General features: G+C 41.5%; 1 protein-coding gene across 3 annotated transcripts in view; it reads right to left on the bottom strand.

The window, feature by feature from the left end:
* The window catches only part of efhc2 (EF-hand domain containing 2), a 96,841-nt gene that overhangs the window by 3,562 nt on the left and 70,890 nt on the right, over positions 1 to 22,389 (bottom strand). For all 3 annotated transcript variants that reach the window (XM_008107434.3, XM_062975179.1, XM_062975180.1), the window contains 5 exons: positions 21,383 to 21,579; positions 19,053 to 19,186; positions 16,624 to 16,821; positions 14,392 to 14,484; positions 413 to 518 (listed from right to left, as the gene is read on the bottom strand). In XM_008107434.3, coding sequence (XP_008105641.2) covers positions 413 to 518; positions 14,392 to 14,484; positions 16,624 to 16,821; positions 19,053 to 19,186; positions 21,383 to 21,579 — 728 coding nt within the window. The remainder of the gene's footprint in view (positions 1 to 412; positions 519 to 14,391; positions 14,485 to 16,623; positions 16,822 to 19,052; positions 19,187 to 21,382; positions 21,580 to 22,389) is intronic.

Raw genomic sequence — 22,389 nt, 5'->3', positions numbered from 1 at the left:
TCCTATTTACTAGTGTACTCACTCTTTATTCTGAGGGCCACTGGATATACTCTACCAGGTTTAGCATCAATGTGAAAGGGCCTTATATCACAAAGACAACACTATGGAGAGGTTCGAACTTGAGCAAGGGTACCCAATCAACAAGGATTCTCACTTGTATATACTGTAGGAGCTCCAACACACATGTTAGGACCTTCTCCCCATTAAACATGGGTGTGCGGCTACCAAAGACATTCCTGGCAGACATGTTAATGTGAAAGAGTTGGGTAGTCTAAAGACCAGATACAACTTTCCAGGACAACTTTGCAAAGGATTGGTATTCACTTCCTATACTCTTAGCTGAATATCTAACAATGGATAGAATTCTTGAGAATGCTCTGCAGACCCTTTAATTAGAAATGTATTTGTTTACCTGTAGAGGAATCAAGATGGTTTGGAAGGCTGGAATTGGATGCAGTCTCCAGTTCAGCCCATCAACGAACTTCTTATAATTTACTTGATCTTTGCAACCTTCACACCTAAAAATTCAATAGATTTGTACATATGTTCACTAAACGCTTTACATTCAATTATTTTGCTCAACATATCAGTATACCTTATATATATGAACTGTTTTTAAAAACTATAAGACAAAAACTGGAAATGAATTCAAGGGGCAGATGGGATTATCTCTCTAAATATAACTAATACCAAACATACATACATACATACATACATATATATATATATATATATATATATATATATATATCACATATATGCCACATACTCTCATACACAAGCAGCATATATATTAAACCTTCTTGTGATGTCTTAATATATGTTAGAGTTCTCTTTTTAACTTCTTATGTTAACCTTTGCCACATGAAATGTTGTATCAGTTATTTAGAACTAAATATTTAGAAGAAATATATTATTTAAGCATATCTGCCATTAAGAAAGCAAAATGATGCAAAAAAAGAAAGAAAATAAAGCTGATCTAATGTCATTCATTTATTTTGAGTACAAACTGCAAAATGATTGACAAAGCATCACAACAAATTTAATGTTCCCACTGAAATTACCAATTGAAAAGAGAAGAATGTTCCAAAATGCTCAGAGCTAAGAGAACCTCAAAGTAAAATAATATATTGATGTTACTTGCTCTGTAGAATGAACCCTTGCGCAGATCTCAGTGAATGCTGGTGTGTCTAGGTCTTTAGTGAAAATACACACACACAAGACTAGGCTACCCAAGAATCATCTTCCCTATATCAACCTCTATCTCTATATCTTCTATAAAGACCTAGACACACCAGCATTCATTGTGGCCTGGTATAATGCACGTGGAGTTTATTCTGCAGAACCTGTACCATCACAGAGAAAACCTGCATCCACATTATGATGAAATCAAAATCCATAGGTCATAGCACCAACAAGAAGCCTGAGAAATTGAGAGAGCTGATCCTTGCGTTGGGTTTAGTTCCAGATCACCCTGTGGATATCAAAGACCATGGATGTTCAAGTTCTATTATCTGTATTTATTTTAGTCAAATGTGCCATCGAATCTAACACGCACCTCAATTTTCAAAACCCTGAAACCATTTTTTTTACTACTGAATATAATGTGCAGCAGCAAAAAGTGCACCCTTTGTATTTTGCCCATTACAGTTGCTGCATGCTTAGAATTCCTTCTTTAAAAACAAAAGTGTTCAAACACCTAAGCTTTCAGCAATGGAAAAGAAAACCTTGGGTGCATCTATGCTATAAAATTAATCCACTTTAGCTGCACTGGCTCAATGTGTGGAGTCATGGGAGCTGTAGTTTTACAAGTTCTTAAGCATTCTCTGCCAAAGAATGCTGGTGCCTCACCAAACTACAAACCCTAGGATTGCATCACATTGAGCCATGGCAATTAAATTAGAGATGATGTCCCTCAATGAGGAGTTCTGGTCCTCCTGAAGCAGCTTCCCCTTTTGCTTTGGCTGAGCAGTAAGATTACTGTATTACGCAAATGTAATGCACACCCTAATTTTGGCAGGGTAATTTAGCCCAAAAAAAGTGAGCATTAGATCCCAGTAAATAGGGTATATACAGTGGCATACAATGTGGCATCTCTTATATAAAATGTCAAAATCAAGGTTTGCTTTTTCAATTTTTGTTTTTGTCAGGAGAGAAAAACATTCAGACCCTGGATGGTGGAATATGTGAATGAAGATTTAAAGGACTGGCAGGAAGTCTACTACTTTTGGAAAGGAATATTTTTACTTTAAATTTTCTGGCAGTGGGTAGGTCTGTTGATACAACCTACTTAAAGGGTGGATGGAGAACTGTGGCTGTCTAGATGTTAAGCTACACATCCCATGATTCCTTATCATTAACTATGCTAGCAAGGGCTGGTAGAATTGCCATCCAACAACATCTGTAGGACCACACATTACTCTGCCTTAGGGGATTGCTTTCCCAATCAGAAGCCAAATTTCCAGGTCCCTAACTATCCTATATGAACATTTAAAAATACTCATCTGTGGGCATAATGCAGCAGGTTTTACTTTGACACCTTACAAGTACAGTTTAACTAAGTGCCTAAGAACCCTTTGTTAAGCAAGGAACACATATTGCTTCTGATTCTCCTTTAAAACAAAAAGAAGTATCTGTAAAAATACACAGATACACATTCACATGCAGAGAGAAAAGCTAACACATACAAATAAAAGCAAAGTATGCTAGTGATGCCTGTGCCAAATCAGAACAAGTTATGTTCCCGCTTTTGCTTGCTGATGGGGTAACTGGAGAATTGCCACAAATGTGCTTTGCATTATTACATTTATTCTTCTCGTTTGGGATATGCAATCACTTATAGCATAAAAATATTGAAGCAATAAATAGCCAAATTTTTAGAGATTAAATCAAAATCCTGGATAATAATTATTCCCAGTCCTTTACATTTAAATAGCAAACACAGCCAATAAAAGTCAACTGGCATTAAACCTGGCTGCAAATGGGTCTTAGGACAAAATGTATTCTTTCACAAACTACTATAGTTCTTCTGAAAGAGATTTTTTTCTATTATTAGGTTTCATCACATAGGAATCTTGTGGGGAAACACTAAATTGCTACACTGTGTTAAAGCCCTGTAGTTTTATTAATAGGTTTTTAGAATGGTCATAGTATTTGGATGGCTTACAAAACACCAACTGAAAAAGTCAGAACAACCATTTATTAGCTACGTATGTAGTAGGAATTGTTGTAGTTGTTTTGCCTTCAAGTCATTTCCAACTTATGGCGTCCCTAAGACAAACATATCATTTATTTATTTCAGTATTTATATTCCGCCCTTCTCATCCCGAAGGGGACTCAGGGCGGATCACATTACACATATAAGGCAAACATTCAGTGCCTTAACATAGAACAAAGACAGAGACAAACGCAGGCTCCGAGCTGGCCTTGAACTCATGTCCTCTTGGTCAGAGTGATTTGTTGCAGCTGGCTGCAGCTGGCTGCTCACCAGCCTACGCCACAGCCCGGGCCCGGCTGTGGCGCAGCCACAGTTTATCATGGAGTTTTCTTTGCAAGATTTGTTTAGAGAGGGTTTGTGTTTTTGTCTTCCTTTGGGGCTGAGAAAGTAACTTGATCAAGGTCACCCAATCGGTGCCCATGGCTGAGCGGGGATTTGAATCCTGGTTTCTAGAGTCCTCATCCAGCATCCAAAGCACTGCATATTTATACTATTTATGCTATTGGGTTTTGTATAGGAGGCAACGTTGGTAAACTCAATATAAATTGCTCTCATTAATTAGAGAATAAATCAGAGGCGGTGCATATGCATTAAGAAACACAGAAGATTAAGCTTTTTTATCCTGTGATGGTCTCCTGCATGCGTCTTTAAACAATCACTCTATCAAGCAGCATCAAGGATCAATGAAGCAGACTTCAGATGCTCCTATATGCCTTGTGCAGAAAAGCATGGGTAAGAATAGAATAATCCCCTCATTATTCTTCCTCCATCTACAGTTTTCAATTCCAGTATGTACATCCTTCCCCTTGGGTTTAAATCTAAAAAGAACACAACTGGGAAAGGGGAGAAAGAAGAAATGTGAAACAAGGGAACAAATCTGTAATGCTCTTCAACCTGATAGCATGGCTGTTAGGTAAACGCTGAAAAACAGCAAAGTTGGGTGATGGTGCTGTCTTAAAAAGAGCAATGTTGGGCCTGGTCTCCTTCCTTCCATTCCTATAGCCCAGTGGTTCCCAACCTTTGCTCCTCCAGGTGTTTTGGACTTCAGCTCTGAACATCTGGTAAAATTGCTGGAATTTCTGGAAGCTGAAGTCCAAAACAAATGGAGTACCAAAGGTTGGGAACCACTACTAAAGCCTATGTATGTCTGCATGTGTGAAAGTGTATTCAGTACACTTGCCCACTTTTAGTGATCTCATGAATTTCATAGGGTTTTCATATGCAAAGAAGAGTAAGTTTGTCATTTCCTTTCCTCAAAAACATAGCCTACGGCATCTGGTATTCATTGATCTCCCATCCTAGTACTAAGTGATTTGGTTCCTTTAGAGCAGTGGATCCCAAACTTTGTTCCTCCAGTGGTTTTGGACTTCAGCTTTCACAATTCCTAATAGCTGGTAAGTTCGTTGGGATTTCTGGAAGTTGAAGTTCAAAACAACTGGAGGACCAAAGGCTGGGAACCATTGCTTTAGAGTAATTAGGCCTTATGCATGTTTACTCAAACGTGAATTCTACTTCATTCAATATTCAACTGCTGTGCTTTCCAAAAGGGGTGACCACTAGGGGAATCAAATGTGTTTGGCAGACAATGGTTGGAAGACAATAGCTGAGATCATATACATGTTCCATCCATGAACTTTTCTTTTCTTCCAGTGCTAACAACTGTTGTGCCCTGGGAGGGGCTCCCACCATTGCCATTTATCAGCAGTGAGACAAGCAGGGAGCTGATCTCTGGTCTTTGAAATTGCCTGCGTTTCGAAAAACTCACAAATGTCTCTTGTTCAGGTAGCACTGTCTTCTGAGAAAAAGCTGGTCCCACCTCAATGAAGGGAAGAGGAAGGTGAGCTCTCAAATGGAGTTTTCCTTCCCCTGTAAGCATAAAGCAACCCTTCCAAAAATAACTCATGTATCAATATGCTAGCCAAAGAGATTTTTAAACATTGGCATACTGTCAGCTTTAGAAAGCAATCTAGCAACTGTATTCCTAACCGCAGTTTTGATCATTCTTCCAAGAAATCCTCATGTATGACAAATCAAAGTGGTCTAGACTTGAAACTACTGAAGCACGGATATGTATGGTTAGACTCTATCCAAAAAGATTGCCAGTAGCACTCTTAGATTATGAAAGGTGTTTGTGAGCTACATTGGGACATCTGAGGTAGATCCAACTCTGATCCTAATCCTTTTCGGAGAGACCTACGCCATTTAAAAAGATGGACAGGTTGCTTACCTGTAACCATGTTTCTTCAAGTGTACTCTGTGAATTCACACTAATAGAGAGACTGCGCCTGTGCGGGCTCCAACGGAAAATCTTCCAAGCTAAAAGTTTGAAATTTGGTGGTAACCCCGCCCCTCTCCCCGGAGGGCATAAAGGCCGCCCTCGGTGCTCGCTCCCCAGTTCCTACACCACAAAGGTGACGAGAAAGGGAGAGGTTTGCACGTGGGGAAGGAAGGGCGGGATTGTTTGAATTCACAGAGTACACTCGAAGAAACATTGTTACAGGTAAGCAACCTGTCCTTTTTCTCCATGTACTCTGTGAATGCACATTAATGGAGATTAGCAAGCTCAGGTGCAGGATGGTGGGACAGAGCAAACCCGACAATGAGTTGAATGTCCAAAACTATTATTTTATGAGGCACAAAGTGCAAACAAGTGCAATGAAGAAGAGGTCGAGAATTGACCTAGTGTAGAAAACATATTGTAAAGGGAACACAACCCTCAATACCATGTCAATTCGGTATAGGAGGGGAAGTGATAGAAAACATGTCAAGTGAACTCGCTTAGGGAGAAAAAACAGATCACAACAACATCCCCTTGGAAAAGAGGGGAGAAAAAGGTAAACGTATCGAAGATACCCATAGTGTAGATAGAGTAAACCAGCATTTCACAGTAAACAGACTGTAAAGGTAAACAGCCCCCAAACAGGTAAAAGGGGGTAAGTAAGGTGTACATAAGCATTAAGGCCTCAATAAAGTGGCATGAGCCAGAGACAACGTAAAGGCAGTAGATCTCCCTTTGAACAGGAGAAGAAATGCTATGATAAGCAGACGGACAAAATTGACCTAGCGAAGGCCAAGTCCCTGAGGTTTCTTGAGTCCATACTGTAGTGGGATATAAAGGTAGAAGGGGTGGACCAAATTGCTGCTCAACAAATGGAGTCGAGGGGAATGCCCTTTAGAAAAGTAGTAGAAACTGAAAGACCCCTTGTTGACCAAGGGCGAATTGAGGGAGGCGGGGGGCGCTTAGCCAGTTTGCAAGCTAGTTCAATAGTTTGGGCAATCAAGTGTGAAAGTCTTTGGGGAGAAATTGGATTGCCTAGCTTGTCGGCAGCATACGCGATAAAAAGCCTGGGAGTCTTAAGTGTATGCTTAGTCCTGTCCCTGTAGAAGAGAAGGGCCCTACTAACATCGAGGAGGTAAAGCCTCCGCTCGACCGAGGAAGTCGGTTTGGGGAAGAATGCGGGTAGTACAATGTCCTGATTAAGGTGGAAAGCAGACACCACCTTAGGAAGGAAGGTAATGTCCAGACGGAGAACCGCCAGGTCATGATGGAACCACAGGTAGGGTTCGTCCACTCTGAGGGCAGCCAGCTCAGATGGCCTCTGGGCCGAGGTGATCGCCACCAGAAAGGCGACCTTCCAAGAAAGAAGGTGGAGATCAACGGACGCCATTGGCTCGAATGGCGGGGAAGTCAGTTGAGACAGGACGAGCTCGAGACTCCAACCGGGAGTCGGAGGGTGGACCGGAGGATGAAGGTTGTTGTATCCTCAAAGAAACGTCTTCACGAGGTGACTCAAAAATAGAGAAGGCCGTCCGTGGCATTGAAAATGCCAGGAAAGGGCAGCCAGGTAGGATTTCATCGAGGCCAGAGACAACTGTCGATCTGCAAGGGTAAGAAGGAAGTCTAAGACCAACGGGACCGACGTGGAAGAAGGGTCGACGCCACAGAGTCGAAGGAAGGCCTGGAACTTCGCGATCTTATAAGCGTAAGCTCTTGATGTCACCGGTTTATGAGCTGCCTGGAGGATTGCCTGAAGATCCGGGTGGAGAGAACTCAGGGAAGAATCCTCCACGCCATCAAATGTAGGGACGGAATGTCCGGGTGGAGAACCTGCCCTCCTTGAGAGGTGAGGAGATGAGGATCTGTCAGGAGAGAGCGGAAGACTCCCGAGCACATTTGCAGAAGGGTCGGGTACCACGGTTGGCGAGGCCAAGCAGGGGCTATGAGGATTGCCAACGCCGGCATCAGGAGAAGCCTCTCCAGTACCCTCAGTATCAGAGGGAAGGGAGGAAAAAGATAGACGGGTTCGACAGACCAATCTAGGAGAAGGGCGTCCCCGAGGCAGCCCGGGGCCGCATCTGGAGGCAGTCTTGCCCCGAAGTGGGGAAGCTGGGCTTTGGTGGGGGAGGCAAAGAGATCTAGAGTTGACCACCCCCAGTCGTCGAAGACGCAGTGGAGAATCTCGGGATCGAGGCACCACTCGTGGGGGGGAGGTCGCGATCTTGCTGAGTGAATCCGCCAGGGTGTTTTGGGTGCCCGGAAGGTGGACTGCCAACAGGGATATGTCCCTGGCTATGCACCATAGCCAGATCTCCGGCAAGAGGAACATTAGTTTCCTCGAGCCCATACCTCCCTGTTTGTTGATGTAATACATGGCGACGGCATTGTCTGTCTGCAGAAGTACTGTTTTGCGGGGGGGGGGGGGGGAGGCAGGCAAAGGCTCGAAGAGCTTTGAAGATTGCTAAGAGTTCTAGAAAGTTTATGTGTTGGGTCCTTTCTTGAGGGGACCAAAGATCTCTGACTGTGAGATCGCCCATGTGAGCCCCCCACATGAAATTGGAGGCGTCGGTCATAATTGTGATCGACGGGAGCAATGGGTGAAAAGGTAGGCCCTTGCAGATGTTTGTTGGGCTTTGCCACCACCGAAGGGAGCGACGAACTCGGTTCGGTACCGTGAGGAACATGGAGCTGGAGTGGAGGAGAGGGTTTGAAAGAGTCTATAAACAATCTCTGGAGAAGTCTGAGGCGAAGCCTGGCGAAGGGCGTGAGTATAACTGTAGACGCCATGTGGCCCAGGAGGACCTGAACCGAGCGGGCTCGGACCCTGCGATTGCGTAAGAGGAGCAATAGGTATTGTTGAAGAGCCAGGAACCTGTCTGGCGGTAAGGAGGCTGTCTGGGAGACAGAGTTGAAGAGGGCCCCGATGAAGCGTATCTTTCTTGACGGGGTTAGATGTGACTTCTCGGTGTTCAGCTGAAGTCTGAGCAAGTGGAGCAGAGACAGAGTACAGGATACGTGATCTTGTAGAGATGATGGGTCGGGAGTGACAATCATCAAATCGTCCAGGTAAGGAAAGACCATAATGCCTTGTTTTCTTAGGTGGGCTGCTACTACCACGACCACCTTGGTGAAGACTCGAGGAGCCAGGTGACAAGACTGAAGGGCAGAACTGCAAACTGCTATGATTGACCGAGGACTTTGAAGGAAAGGAAGCATCTGTGAGAGCGATGTATTGCTACGTGGAAATAAGCGTCCCTTAAATCTATAGAGGCGAAATAGTCTCCTTGTTGAAGCATCGGGAGGATGGAAGCGACAGAGACCATCCAGAACTTTGAGGGGAGGATGAACAAGTTCAGAGCTCGTAAGTCTAGGATGGGGCAAAGCCCTCCACCCTTTTTGGGAACAGTGAAGTATCTTGAGAAAAAACCTCGAGAGTCCTGGTCGGACGGAGATGGTTGGATGGCGCCCTTGGCAAGGAGGGAGTCGACCTCGGTACAGATCTCCGGTGACGGGTCGGTGAAGAGTAGCCGGCCCGTAGGAGGAAGGCTTTCGAATTCCAAGGTGTAACCGTCTCGGACAATGCGGAGAACCCAGGCATCCAAGGTGATAGACGCCCATTCGTGGTAGAAGGGAGCTAGACGGTCCCAGAAGTGGCAGGGGGGCAGTCTCAGACCGAGGTTCGACAGAGGTGTGGAGGCGGCAGCGGCACCAAAGGTAGAGACGGTACCTGTAGACCGGGCGTCAGGCTTGACGTTGGGTATGGGGGTAGTGGCGGAGCCTCAACCTCTATTCTTAGGAGCCTGGTGTTGACGGCGAAGCTGCTGCTGCTGGCCCTGCTGGCTGGAGCTGGATGAACGTCAAAAGCCTTGTTGTCGAAAAGATTGAGGAAGGAAGCGACGGGATCTTTGAGGGAACCATCGAGTTCGCTGAGTGTGTGGTTGGTCGGTGCCACACTTAGAGGATCCTGAAATCATGGTTTGATTTTAATTTGTCATGAGTCCCCGTGTTAAAGAGGCCAAGGGCATCAAAGGGCAGGTCTTCGATAACCTGTCTCGAAGAAGAGGAGAGGCCTGAGGATCGCAGCCAGGCATGCCATCTAATTGCCACCACATGAGCAATCATCTTGCCCGCCGTATCTCCTGTATGTTTCGCCATCTGAATTTGATGGTGAGCCAGAGAGTCCGCCTCCTGCTGGAGAGTGGAGAGGACAGAACGGTCCTCGTCGGAAAGCTTGGTAAAGAAAGGCTGGGCCTTCTCCCAAAGAATTTGTTGATATGCCCCCATGCATGCCCCATAGTTCACCATTCGGCACAATAGAAGGGCGCCGGAATATAGTTTACGGCCCACTGCATCAAATATTTTTCCTTTTCTGTCAGCCAGAGAGTTAGATTGCCGGCCCGAAGATTGGGAAGCCTTGACCACCATTGAGTTTGGATCAGGGTGATGTTTGAGCCATTCTAAGGCCTCGTCGTCTGTTCGATACCAGACCTCGATCTTCTTAGAGGTGGGTGGTATCGAGGACGGAGTTTTCCAGGAAGCCTGGATTACGTCCAACAGGTAGGGAAGGAAAGGCAAGAGCATGGCTGGGGGAGCTTGGGCGTGGACCCTCTTGAAAACAGGGTCAGTGACGGCCTTCAAAGTTTGCTTAATCTCCATCCCCAGGGCGTCTGCCATCCTGACCATTTGATCTGAGAAAGCACGGATATTGTCTGTGGGAGAGGGCGGATCAACCTCGTATGCATTGTGGGGTGGGGACAGGTCGAGTCCCAGGGAGACAACTGATGCCGACAGAATTGACTCGGGGCGTTCAACGTCGAGCTCATCATCCTCGGCCCCTTGAGGGGACCGAGGAGGAGAGGAAAGAACAGTCTCTGGAGGAGGTATCGCCTCAAGAGCAGCAGAAGTCTGTGACCGATGATCCTTAGAAGCCGATGCCTGAGCGGCCCGGGCAAGGCGAGTCATCTGTCTTCCCTTTTCGGGGGTCTGAGGGGGAGGAAAAAGTTCTTGTCGGGCTTGTTGACGTGGAGGTATTGGCTAAGGGACCCTAATCACCGTGTGGGTCGAGTGATCCGGTGAGGCCTGAGTCCCCGCATCAGAGGATCGAGGAGGTGGTGACCGGGAAGGTGAGCGCGGGCACTGCGCCGGCTGGATCGGAGAGGATCTCCTCAAGGAGGCGGCAGATGAGGAGGAAACATCTTTCCTCAAAGAAGCGGAGGAAGAAGAGCGCTGGGTCATGCGCTTCTTCACCAGTGGCTGTTTGGAAGGAACCCTCATGGATTTTCCTGGAGTCGGCGGGATGGGACAGACCGCTGCCGAATCCGACTGAGCTCGTCGAGATTCTTCTTGAGCCCTCTTGAAGGCAATCTTCATTGCGGAAGATGATGGCGGTGAGGCCATGTGGGACCGGGTCGAGACCACTGAGGCCAGGGAGCTCGAGGTCAAAGATGGACCAACTTTACCGGAACAGGTCGATACCGTAGCTGTAGTGACCATGCAAGGCGGTTTCGAGGGTTTTCCCTTCGAGGTCTTAGAGACTGTGGAGGGGACCAATGCGGATTTTGTAGGTCTCGCCGCCATTGAGGTCGATGTCGAGGCGGCCGATTCAGGAGCAAGGGATCTTTTGTAGAGGGCGGCCCGAGGTCTGGCGGCCCTGTTTCTCCTTGCTTGGGCTGTAAAGGCCAGGCAGATCCGGCAGGTACCAACAACGTGGCCCTCGCCAAGACAGAGGAGGCACTTGGCATGGCTGTCGGAATCCGGAATCTTAGCGGCACATTGGGTGCATTACTTGAAGTGCGTAGTCGACATAAGAACAAAGAGTGAGCTTTGCGGTGAAAAAAAAAGGAACTGGGGAGCGAGCGCCGAGGGCGGCCTTTATGCCCTCCGGTAACCGCCAAATTTCAAACTTTTAGCTTGGAAGAGTTTCCGTTGGAGCCCGCGCAGGCGCAGTCTCTCCATTAGTGTGTATTCATAGAGTACACGAAGAAAAAACGGGGCCTCTTTTATTGATCTCTTTTCAAAATTCAAGTTCTGTTTTACTGTGCTGAAGAATGAGTACACATCCACTCCACTCTATAAAAACAGCCCTGTATAATTTAGGGGGCAGGAATGGGATCATGTTCCAGTTTTCAGATCTAGTTTTAAAGAGTTTTCCAATAATTGTAGCAAAACCCTGAAGGAGACTACCCTTTGTCTTAACAATGGCCAATTCAATTAATATCCCTTTTCAGAGAAGCAAAGAACTATTTATGTATTTTGTAATAAGAACTCCTGCAGCATCTTTTCAGATTAACACCCTAATTCTTAAAGCACTGGACACAATTCTAAGAAAAGCAGGTCTCTGACTTAACTTCCACATTACTGAGACAATTCAGGAACATCCAAACTCCCACTGTACACAATAACATTTCAGATCAGGGTGTACATCAAATCTGGTCTCATCATGTTCCTCTACAGTTCAAAGAAAGCAAGGCCCCATTTTAAATACTCAAAACATTTATCACTGAGTGATAATACACAATCCTCTTATCTAGTTGCATTTGTTTTATTACTATTTATAACAGAAGTAGTACAGAGAATTCTTCACTTCACTCCCACATTCTAGCTTTCCCAAAACACCTTTTGGCAGTTCAGGTTAGTGCGAGTTCTAAAAATGAATTATTTTACTCCCTTTGACTAATGCTTAAGACCAGGTGTCGAAAATGATGAATGTGCAACAAATTGCAAACTCCATTTGCCTACCGCAGGGAACTCCCTGAAATGTAGGGGTTTTGGGGGTTTTTTTAATCTATTTTTATGGGGAAACAAGATATTTGACTAAGCTGGACTTGTTTTCATTAGGCACTTCAAATAAAGAAAAGATTTGTCCTGCTGTCATATAAAAAGGTTTAAAAGACTAAAAAGCGGGATCTTCCATTTCAAGCCTAAGATTATTAACTTTCTACAATTCAGGACTTCCACTATGTTGTACTAAAGTCTCAGTCCTCAATAAAAGAGCAAACAAAGACTAGGTAGTGTTTATTGAGGGAGGAGGAAATCAGGTGTGGAAGAAGGCCCTCTGCTCTTGGGTTTGTACAGTGAAGGAGGCTATGACTTTCAGATACCCTCAGTGAGACTCAAGGGTTGGCAACGTAGGTGGGTCTGAAGCCAAGAAGAGGCCCACCATACTTCCAGTGAGTTGTTATACTGCTCTTTGGATTTTGTGTTGTACTGTATATGATTCTTTATTGTATTGTTGTAATTGTATTATGATATGTTGTTTTTATATTGTGTTATATTGTATTTTTCCCGGGCATGGCCCCATGTAAGCCGCCCCGAGTCCCCATTGGGGAGATGGTGGCGGGGTATAAATAAAGTTTTATTATTATTATTATTGTTTTGACCCCATTCACTGGGTCCTTTACTCAGAAGGCTCCACTCCTTAAGATACAGTTACAGTTACAAAAAAAGCCTGTGTCGAAAACAGACTTCTATTTTATTTTTTTCCTTCCCCAAACCACTTTTCATATTAATTTTAATGCTACTCCAGAGCTATTCAAAGTGGCGGTCTATGGGGCTATTGGCAGCTGGTTCGCAGCAGGCTTCCTATGTCAATACAGAAATAAGTATGATACGGCCTCAAGAATGATACTGCTCCCTGACACACTGGAAGAAACATCTGCCAGTTAATCACACCAGAGAGTTTGGGGATCAATTATTTAACCCTAGTTATGTGCCTCCAGTAACATAAGTTAAAAGGACAACTTTTATACTCCAGTTTTGTAAGCAGGTTGCTCAATAAAACAATATATAGTCATCAGAACGCTTGACACCCGCACTGTATTATTTCAACAGGCAACATGACAGATTCACCAGTGCCTCTTTTGAACTAAATGCTTTCAGTTTCACATTCTGGTATTGAATATTTTTTTTCTTTCCTTTGATATTCCACACATCATTTATAAAGCATCACTTCCGAAACTGTTGCCCAAACAGCACATTTTAGAAATAATATTCCTGTTCAAGATGTCTAATACATTAAATCAGAGTGCGATGAAACATTAAGAAGCAACACAGCAAACCTGTTTGTGATCAAAACAAAATTAAACTAGTAAGAATACGGAAAACAAAATAAATGGAGAGAAAAAGCACAATAATACACATGACTATGAGAGCTGCTGAATTCTTTGCATTTTGTATTACTTCAGAATGAAAGTGGATAATCGTTTTTCTGCACCAGACAATTAAAGGTGACTTGAAAGAAAGATTGCTGTTCACAGAAAATATATCCAGCACCACTAAAGGTTAACAGCCTACTACCTGGAAGGGAGTGGGGAATAAATTGTTTTGTATTTGTCGAAAGCTTCGCATTTGGAAGGAAGGAGGGTTTATCTTATATATCATTGACTCCGCATTAATATACCGAATAAGCACTGGGTAAAACCTCTTCATTGGTTGTCCCAATCCACCAATTGAAAAGAACTCAATATGAAGGTAGAAGATCTTGAGCTAGTTGCAGGACATCTGAGCCAGAGCAATGAACATAGGCTCTATTACTATGGAAATATTATCACGTTTTATGGCCATTTCAACTTGATCTACCCTGCCTAATGTTGGCTCTGCTCCCATCACTGCTAAACTGGTTTCTGCCTATAAATGGAGGGTGAAAGGGAGAAACGTGCCATCAAGCCAACCCTGACCAGGACCGCATTCCACCTGGAAATTGATGTCCTTACTGCGGAAGAACATGCAGATCAAGAATAGGTCTTTATAGTCATCTACAGACCCACCATCAAGACACTACACTTGGAAGACAATCATACTCGGTCACGAGTGATCACCAGTGAAAGGAATGGAGTGCAGGACCGACAAAAGGCTCCCACCCGATTTACATAAATTGTAATGATAGAATAAGACTCACGCAGTCAGTAGCGCTCGTAGAAGATCATCTGGTATTGGGAGTCTGAAAGACTTACAAACAGTCCTGCACTTGTCACTGGCCAACAGTCCACATCTGCACAAAGAGAAGTGATATTTTTTAACATTCCTGTTGTTAATACAGAAAAAACTCATGCGATATAAATTAAGAGATTAGATATGCATTAAAAATGTAGCCTGAAAAATATTTTTTAAAATTGCAACCAAAAAAACCCCAGAAGCTTATTAAAAACGTGGTTCAACAAATGTTCATTCTCTTCACAAGAACCCCAAGGAGAACTTCCCAAAAAAGACTCCGACTTGGAAAAGGTATTCTTTTAAAAAAAAATTACAGGTTAATTATCCCCCATCCAAAATACCTGGGCCCAGAAATGTTTGGGATTTTGCATTTTCTTTTTCTTTTTGGAATACATGTATTTGCATACATGTACAAAATGTCTTGGAGGTGGGACCCAAGTCTAAACACAAAATTCATTTATGTTTCATTCACACCTTATATACACAGTCAAGGTGATTTTATATATTATTTTTTACTAATTTTGTGTATGAAACCAAGGTTGTTTACACTTAATGATCAGAAAGCAAAGCTGTCACTCTCCCATCCATGTAGACAATTCTGGAGTACTTCAGAATTCTGGATAAGGGATGCTCAACCAGTATAGCTCCAAGAATACCAAAACCGGCATGGCAGCTGTTAAAAAGGCTGGACAAGAGGGAAACAAAATCAGTTTTCCGCTTCCTCTGATAAACTGGTCAGCAGACATGAGGAAAAAAGAAACCTCTAGGCACAAGACTGTTCTGACCACCCTGTCTTCCCAAATGACAGCTCCAGAAACATCCCTGTCCCTCCTGCTTGCTCACAGACTCTCCCTCCAAGAGCCTAACACATATGTAATACTGGTGACAGACAGATTAATATTGTCTTTCCTTTCAACTCGCAGCATTATACTGACTAAATCATTTTAGCCTACAACATGTTAGTAGTATTTAAAAAATGTTTCCCTGTGGTAATTGGATCCAGACCATAATACAGTCACTGGATATTTAGCACAGTAAAAAATTTATAAAAATCCTGAAGCATGCCAGAAAAAAAAGGGAGGCAAAACACTGTCTCATCCACTCCTTTCCACAACACGTGGAGACAAATGGCATATTTCCCTTGTGTTCAGTTCAACATAAAGAAAGCAAACAACTCTTGAGTTATTGAAAGCAGGGCATCACCAATCCATCATACCAGAAGTTCAAATCACAGTCATATCATATATGAGTAGTCATGTGTGGACAGCCAGTGGTTCACACTGACCTCACATGATGTCATTTGCATTCAACTTCTACAGAAAATTTAAATCAGATCAATTAAAATTCTGTAAAGGTAATGTTTCTGAAAAACTAACTGTGAACCCTGGGAGACAGAACTCAATACAGTCTTGAGTAAGAGCATTTTTGAAGGCACAAACTGGAGGCATCAAAATAAGAATGTTCCTATTTTGAAAACTAAATTACTTACCTTCAAAGAAGTTTTTCTGAAATTCAAAAACTCATAAGCGGCAAATCAGTATGGACAAGAACACATACTTTTGACATTCTCACTATGGTCTTCTGATTTAATTGCCTTCTTAACTGTTTCCAATTGAAATCAAAATGTCAGTTCACTTGAACTGATGGGATCAAAGAATGATTTTATAGCTTGTAACTGTTGGCACAGAAGGCCAAAAACAACACCAGGCAGTTTTTCTGCCATTTCCCAAGGAACAAGGAAGTATTCCTTCTAACAACAGACTCAAGTGCTGAGTGCTTGGGGATTAAAGCCTAAACAAGGCTATTACAGTATGAAACATGAAGGAAGTATCAGTGTTTCAGGGAGAACTCTGAGTTCTGCATAAGTACTTCTTTAACAAACAAAAGAAAAAATAAGACAAAAGAAACTGAGAAAGCAATCTGAAAAGAATTGGGCATGCACTGTAGCTAAGAAATATAGTTAGATTTTGGAAAAGAAAAATGGAACACCACATAAAAGGGAACGTATGAAATGTGCTCTTGCAATGAATGCTTGGCTGGAATGCTGAGCATTCCTTTTAGGAGAAAGAATATAACACCCATTTCTAAAAAAAATACAGTCAATTATAAAGTTAAGTAAAGAGTTTCATATTTTCTGGTTTCCTCGAGAGAGATCTCATCACTCATGCAGACTTCTGATAGAAGAAGAATTCCTTACCTGTCTCGGTCGTTGTATGCCAAATGGGCAAAAAGTTGGGCAAAGTTCTCATAATTATTTTTCTTTAGTAGTTCTTGGGACACAGCTAGAAGATATGTGACATCCATCTCATTCTCATCACGTACACTGTAGTATCTTCCAATAGTCATAATCTCATGTTCTGATAATTTTCCATCTGAGATATTCAGCATCAAATTTCTGAGAAACAAAGGGAAATGAAATTTAAATAAAATGAACTTGTATGTCCAGGAGCACCTCTGAGATATCAGAATGCAGAAATTCCTTGAACATGTTTAGTTTTGATATACATCAAAATGTCAGCTTTGCATGATAATTTGGCATAGCAGTAAATTCTATTTTAAGGTATATTTAATTCTAGCCAAGAGTAATGCTTTCAAAGGAGATAGCAGAAAATTTCCATGCTGTTTGCATCACGATGGAACTTAAAATGAGACAGTAAAGCTGCAAATTCAGTTCTGATGAAGGTTCTAAACTATCATGCATTTCTCAAAGGGCCAGACACAATAAAATGCCATTCAGGTAGTTAGCAATTACCTTGAACTCTTTGCTCCCAAAGCAATTATCTTCCTCTCCCTATCCTCTTGCAGCTCATTTTATGGGGGGACAACTTATCTGGCATTAACTGGTATTTTGGACAGTGAAATGACACAGAAAGTCCTCTTTCCTTGCTGAATCCTGTGGTAGCCAATGCTGTTATAGTCTGTTTTTACAATACTGTGTGAGTCTGAAATCAGCTGAAATCATGGATCTAGAGTCTATTTCTAGACTACAGGAGGCTACAATGTCAAGATACTGGTCTCTGTGTATCCAAGAAGCAGAATCTTTGACACATAAGAGATTCATGAACTTCATTTGTTCTTATGATCTAACTATACTATTCATTTATAACCAGCTAGTCTTATTCTGCGTTTCACAGTACAGTGAACTGGACTAATATGTCAGTTTATGTGCTTGTTTTATCTACTCAACAAGCATAAATTGACACATAAAATGTTTGATAAGCTCTATGTAGAAAACAACCGAATTATTTCTTATAGCATGGAAACAAGGCTTTTAGCTCATCAAGCAAAGAAAGAATGCTTGAAGCTTTGTGCTATACAATAAGTTAAATTTAGAATCTTCTGGCAGATCATTTACTGATTTTGAGATTCTGCACATTTTGACACAATAATTTGATTATTTTTCTACAATTTACCAAATGATTTTGCAGTAAGAGCAACAAGTAAATAGTAATGGTTATTTTCAGCTTCAAGAGAGAAAGTCAAAACAAGTATTAACTTTTTTAAAAGCATTCTTAACTCTATAAAAAGTTTACTTAATAGTTAGTTACACTTGCTTATCAACATTTATTCTCTTGCCGGATAGATTTTTCATTTATTTTCCACCAAAAATTTTTGGAATAGGATGAGATATAACTCAAAATATGCATTTTATCACAGGGACAAAAAGTCAAACATTGCATGATTATAATGTTTATGGATTCTGCCAGTAAGCAGTAGACTGCATATATGCTACATATAAATACTTGTGTATATATATCAACCTCATGTATAAATCAAGGGCAAGTTATAGGATGAGAATTAAATATTTTGATATGGCCAGTGAATAAATCAGGGATCATTCGATAATACTAGCACTGCCCTGGGACAAGTTGACCTGGCCACCACTGCCATTTTCCCACACAGACATTCAAAACGACAAGAAGTAGTGCTGCATCAGTAAGTGTGGAGGAGGTCAGTGCTTCTTTTATGGTCTCCTGGGACAGGTTAAACTCTTGCCTTCCACCAATTTACTCAGAAAAGGGAATGGTTCCTGTTTTAATAAGAGTTAAGGTACAGTACTTACACTGGCCCTTAGATAAGTCAACCCAGTTTTGGGGGTCAATTTTTTGGTTGACATTTTTAGACTTATTCACATTTCTAGAGTATATACAGTAAGTAAGACCTAGGTTGAATTCACCATTTCCTGACTTTTAAAATGATCTCATGGTAAAAATGATCTCTGCCTAGTCTAAAGTTGTGAAGAGTCACTACAAGTCAGACTCTATTACATGGAACCAAAGGAACCAATATGACCTGATCCAATATAAAACAGCTTCATGTTTAATGAATTCATGTTGCTGCCTATACATTGCCAAGATAATGGCAAAATTCCACCAAAGGCTGCCAAAAAGATACCAATAATCCAGAATAAGACCCCTGTGGGTATTCTGTAGGTATCTCTACAAAACTATATTAGTAAACCCTGTTTATATTCCAAGTGGTCAGACGCAGCACTTACCTACATTTTAGGGGATTTTCCTCTCACCTTGATTGCTTCAATAAGAATCTCAAAGAAGAAATCCTTAAACTTAGGTTTTAATTTAGTCATAGTAAAACTATTTTCCCACTAGCCTTTCAGGATCTCACCTGAATTCATCATAATCAATAACAGTAGTGTGTTGAGGATCAGTGGCTGCAAAAATTTGCTTAATTTCTCTTGACCGAGGTTCTCCTATCACTTTGAGTTTGTTCAAGATTATGTTGATATTGGCCATAGGAAACTGGAAAAAGAGAAACATATTGTATATTTAATACTCACAAAATACTGTTAAGCTAATGTACAGTAATGTGAAGACATAAAACTATAGAAGCCAGTTATTATTTTCACTTCTAATGAATAGTATACATTTTTTTCCCTTTCCTTACCTAGTTTATCCATGCCTCACACTTTTGAGGATGCCTGCCATAGATGTGGGCGAAACGTCAGGAGAGAATACTTCTGGAACATGGCCACACAGCCCGAAAGACATACAACAACCCCAATAGTATACATTTATTTATATAATATCTTCTTAATGAATGGACTCTAGAAAAGGCCAACACTGTATCCAAAAATAATTTTAATACTCTTTCCAGAGATAGGCCAAATTCAAGAGAAATTCAGTGTTGCATAGTCTGAATGTTACATCTACATGCTCATTAAAAAAGATGACCTCTTACCCCATGAAAGAAAAAACTTCCATCCTTGTAATCCCTGCTTCCCTCCCACACCCACCAACTCCTGAGATAAAAATTGTATTGGGAAAAGATATTCTTTGCTGCTTTTCATTCCTTATTAAGAAGATAATGTGGAGGTATGGTAATATGTTACCACTATGCATTTTGTCCTTTTCTTGTGAGGAATTAAACAGATTTAAAGACAAAACTAATATAAATGTGTTCAGAAAATGATGACCAAAATTGTAAAAATTCTAGAAACTCACTCCTACAACAAATAGTTCAAGAAGTCTGGTATGTTTGGCCTCCAGAAGGGAAGACTGAGAAGTGACATAATAGCTCTCTTTAAACATTTGAAGATATGAAGCATAGAACACGAAGCAACCTTGTTTTCTGCTGCTCCAAAGGACAGTACCCAAACCAATGGATTCAAAATATAGTTAATTTGTTAAAAGAAAGTTCCGAATAAAAATTAGGAGGACCTTCCTAATGGTAAAAACAACAGAGCAGTGGAGAAGATTGCTGAGAAGGTGATGTGCTGTTGGACTTTTAAACATAGATGGCATTGCCATCTCTCATGGATGTTTTAGACACACATTCCTGCACTGACAGGGAACTGGATTAGATGGCCTTTTCGATCCCTTTAAATTCTAAGATTCCATTAATACAAATATCACTAGAGTGCAGAAGGATTTTCACAATTCAGTGAAGACATGAACATATTGAACTTTGTGAATGAATAACTTAAAGGTTCAGTCCCATTTCTCTTGTTCTTGTTCAATGGAGCCAAGTGTGGACAGCAAGTGTAACCTAATCACATGACACCAAAATCATGAAATGGCTTTATCACTTCCTTTGTTCACAAAGAGAACTTCAATGGTTTCCTACAGTGAGTAAGATAGTGTAAAAACATAATCTCCATGCTGATAGTGAACTTTTCTGAGTGGTGCAGGCATCACCCAACCACTTTGTCTTGTATCTAACGTGCACTTTATGTAACAAGAGGATTGTGTGAACCGGTTTCGAAGCTGCGCCTCAGTGTGGTTGAACAGGATCTCACTGGAAAAATTTCATTTACAGATGTACAAATTGGAAAATTTTAATTTCAGATCGTGATCTGAAAGCTCTGGGGAAAATTACTCACCAAGTAAAACATATTTCAATCCAGCTACGTATTTCTGCGGAATATGCTATATAGCTACAGATAACATATGAAATTTACAAAACGTACAAGACACCCAACACCATTTCAGCAGCCTATTTATATCTTCTGTTTGTTTAGTTGTTCTTTATCCCATGGGCACAAGCAACTGCTATGGGAAGAAGAAACCATAACAAATATCCAATGTTCTTATGGATTTTTGTTTGGTTAACTTCCGAGCTCTTATCTGTTGCATGGGAAAACTAACTGGTGTAGCACAGACTGCATGAGCAGTTTCTTTATCCCCCTTGCTGCTTTATTCCTTTCCAAAAACAAAGGCTGGATTAGATCATGATAAAAGTCAATTTGTATGCTTGAACTATCAGGCAACATGTATACTCCATGACATTTACCGAGCAAACTATTATGTGTGCATTGTGTGTACAAGATGCTGAAGGCACTGACATTTTTTTCATTATACTGTTTTCAAATCAAACACTGATGAATCTGTGTTGATCCTGGTTAGAACAAAAGCTTTTCAGACTCACTATTATTTAAGCAAGGTAATAAAATGGCATATGCCTTAAATGCCAAATAAGGACTGGAAAACACAGCTTGCCTCATTTGCATGCTTTTCCATGTAGTTGAAAGCATACTCGTCAGCATCCACCAGAAGAAAGACGTGGTCATGGAAACACACTTTGGCTCCGACATACAGATCCACAGCTGTGTAGTATTCAGGCAATTCACTCTTATAGATCTCCTGCCCAGGCTTCTTAATCTTACCTCTTTCCAGGAATTTCCCACCAATTACCCCTATAATAAGAAAAACATAAATAACTGTGCCTTCCAGAAAGAAACCAACAAGGCTTAATTCCAAAATTAGTCATTACCTTCAAAATTACTATCTCTACACTGAATTGCCCATGACTGGCTGCATAACAATTATTTCCATCAGGAATTTTCTTCTTTCTTCAGATTTTCAAATGTACTTATTTAATGTCAATTAAACATGTTTATTTGCATATTTTTTTCAATCCAAACACTACTACTGGGAACTGTGACTTTGTCTGGGACAGTGCCTAAATTGTTGTCCCGCTCCCACAATTAAGATTCTATATACCCAAGGCTATTAATTCCTATCCACACAATAAAAACTAGTTCCTAAAGTGCTGCCACATTTCTTTTTTCTCTCCCTCTAGAGAGAAACTGAATAGATCACAGTTAACTGGATCCACTGAAATTAGTCATCCTTTAGTAGTAGTAGTAGTAGTAGTAGTAGTAGTATTTGAATCCCGCTTTTTCTCTCCAAAAAAAGAGATTCAAGGCACCTTACAGTAAAACTAATACAATTAAAACCTAAAAAATACAAACATTAAAGTAAAATTAAATATTAAGAGTTAAAACACAAAAATATACAAACATTAAAGTAGAATTAAATATTAAGAGTTAAAACATTTTAAAAAACCTATTCATACTAAAACTGCAACAACCCCTGACCTGATCTTTAAAACTTCCTTCTGTAAAAGCCTTCATGAATAAAAAGGTTTTAGCCTGCCACAAGAAGGACAACAGGGAGAGGGCCATTCTAGCTTCCCAGAGCAGTGAATTCCAGACTTGAGGGGC

Source organism: Anolis carolinensis, chromosome 3 (assembly GCF_035594765.1).
Source record: "Anolis carolinensis isolate JA03-04 chromosome 3, rAnoCar3.1.pri, whole genome shotgun sequence".
In the NCBI taxonomy this organism is placed as follows: domain Eukaryota; kingdom Metazoa; phylum Chordata; class Lepidosauria; order Squamata; family Dactyloidae; genus Anolis; species Anolis carolinensis.
This window is presented reverse-complemented; position numbering and strand designations above follow the sequence as displayed.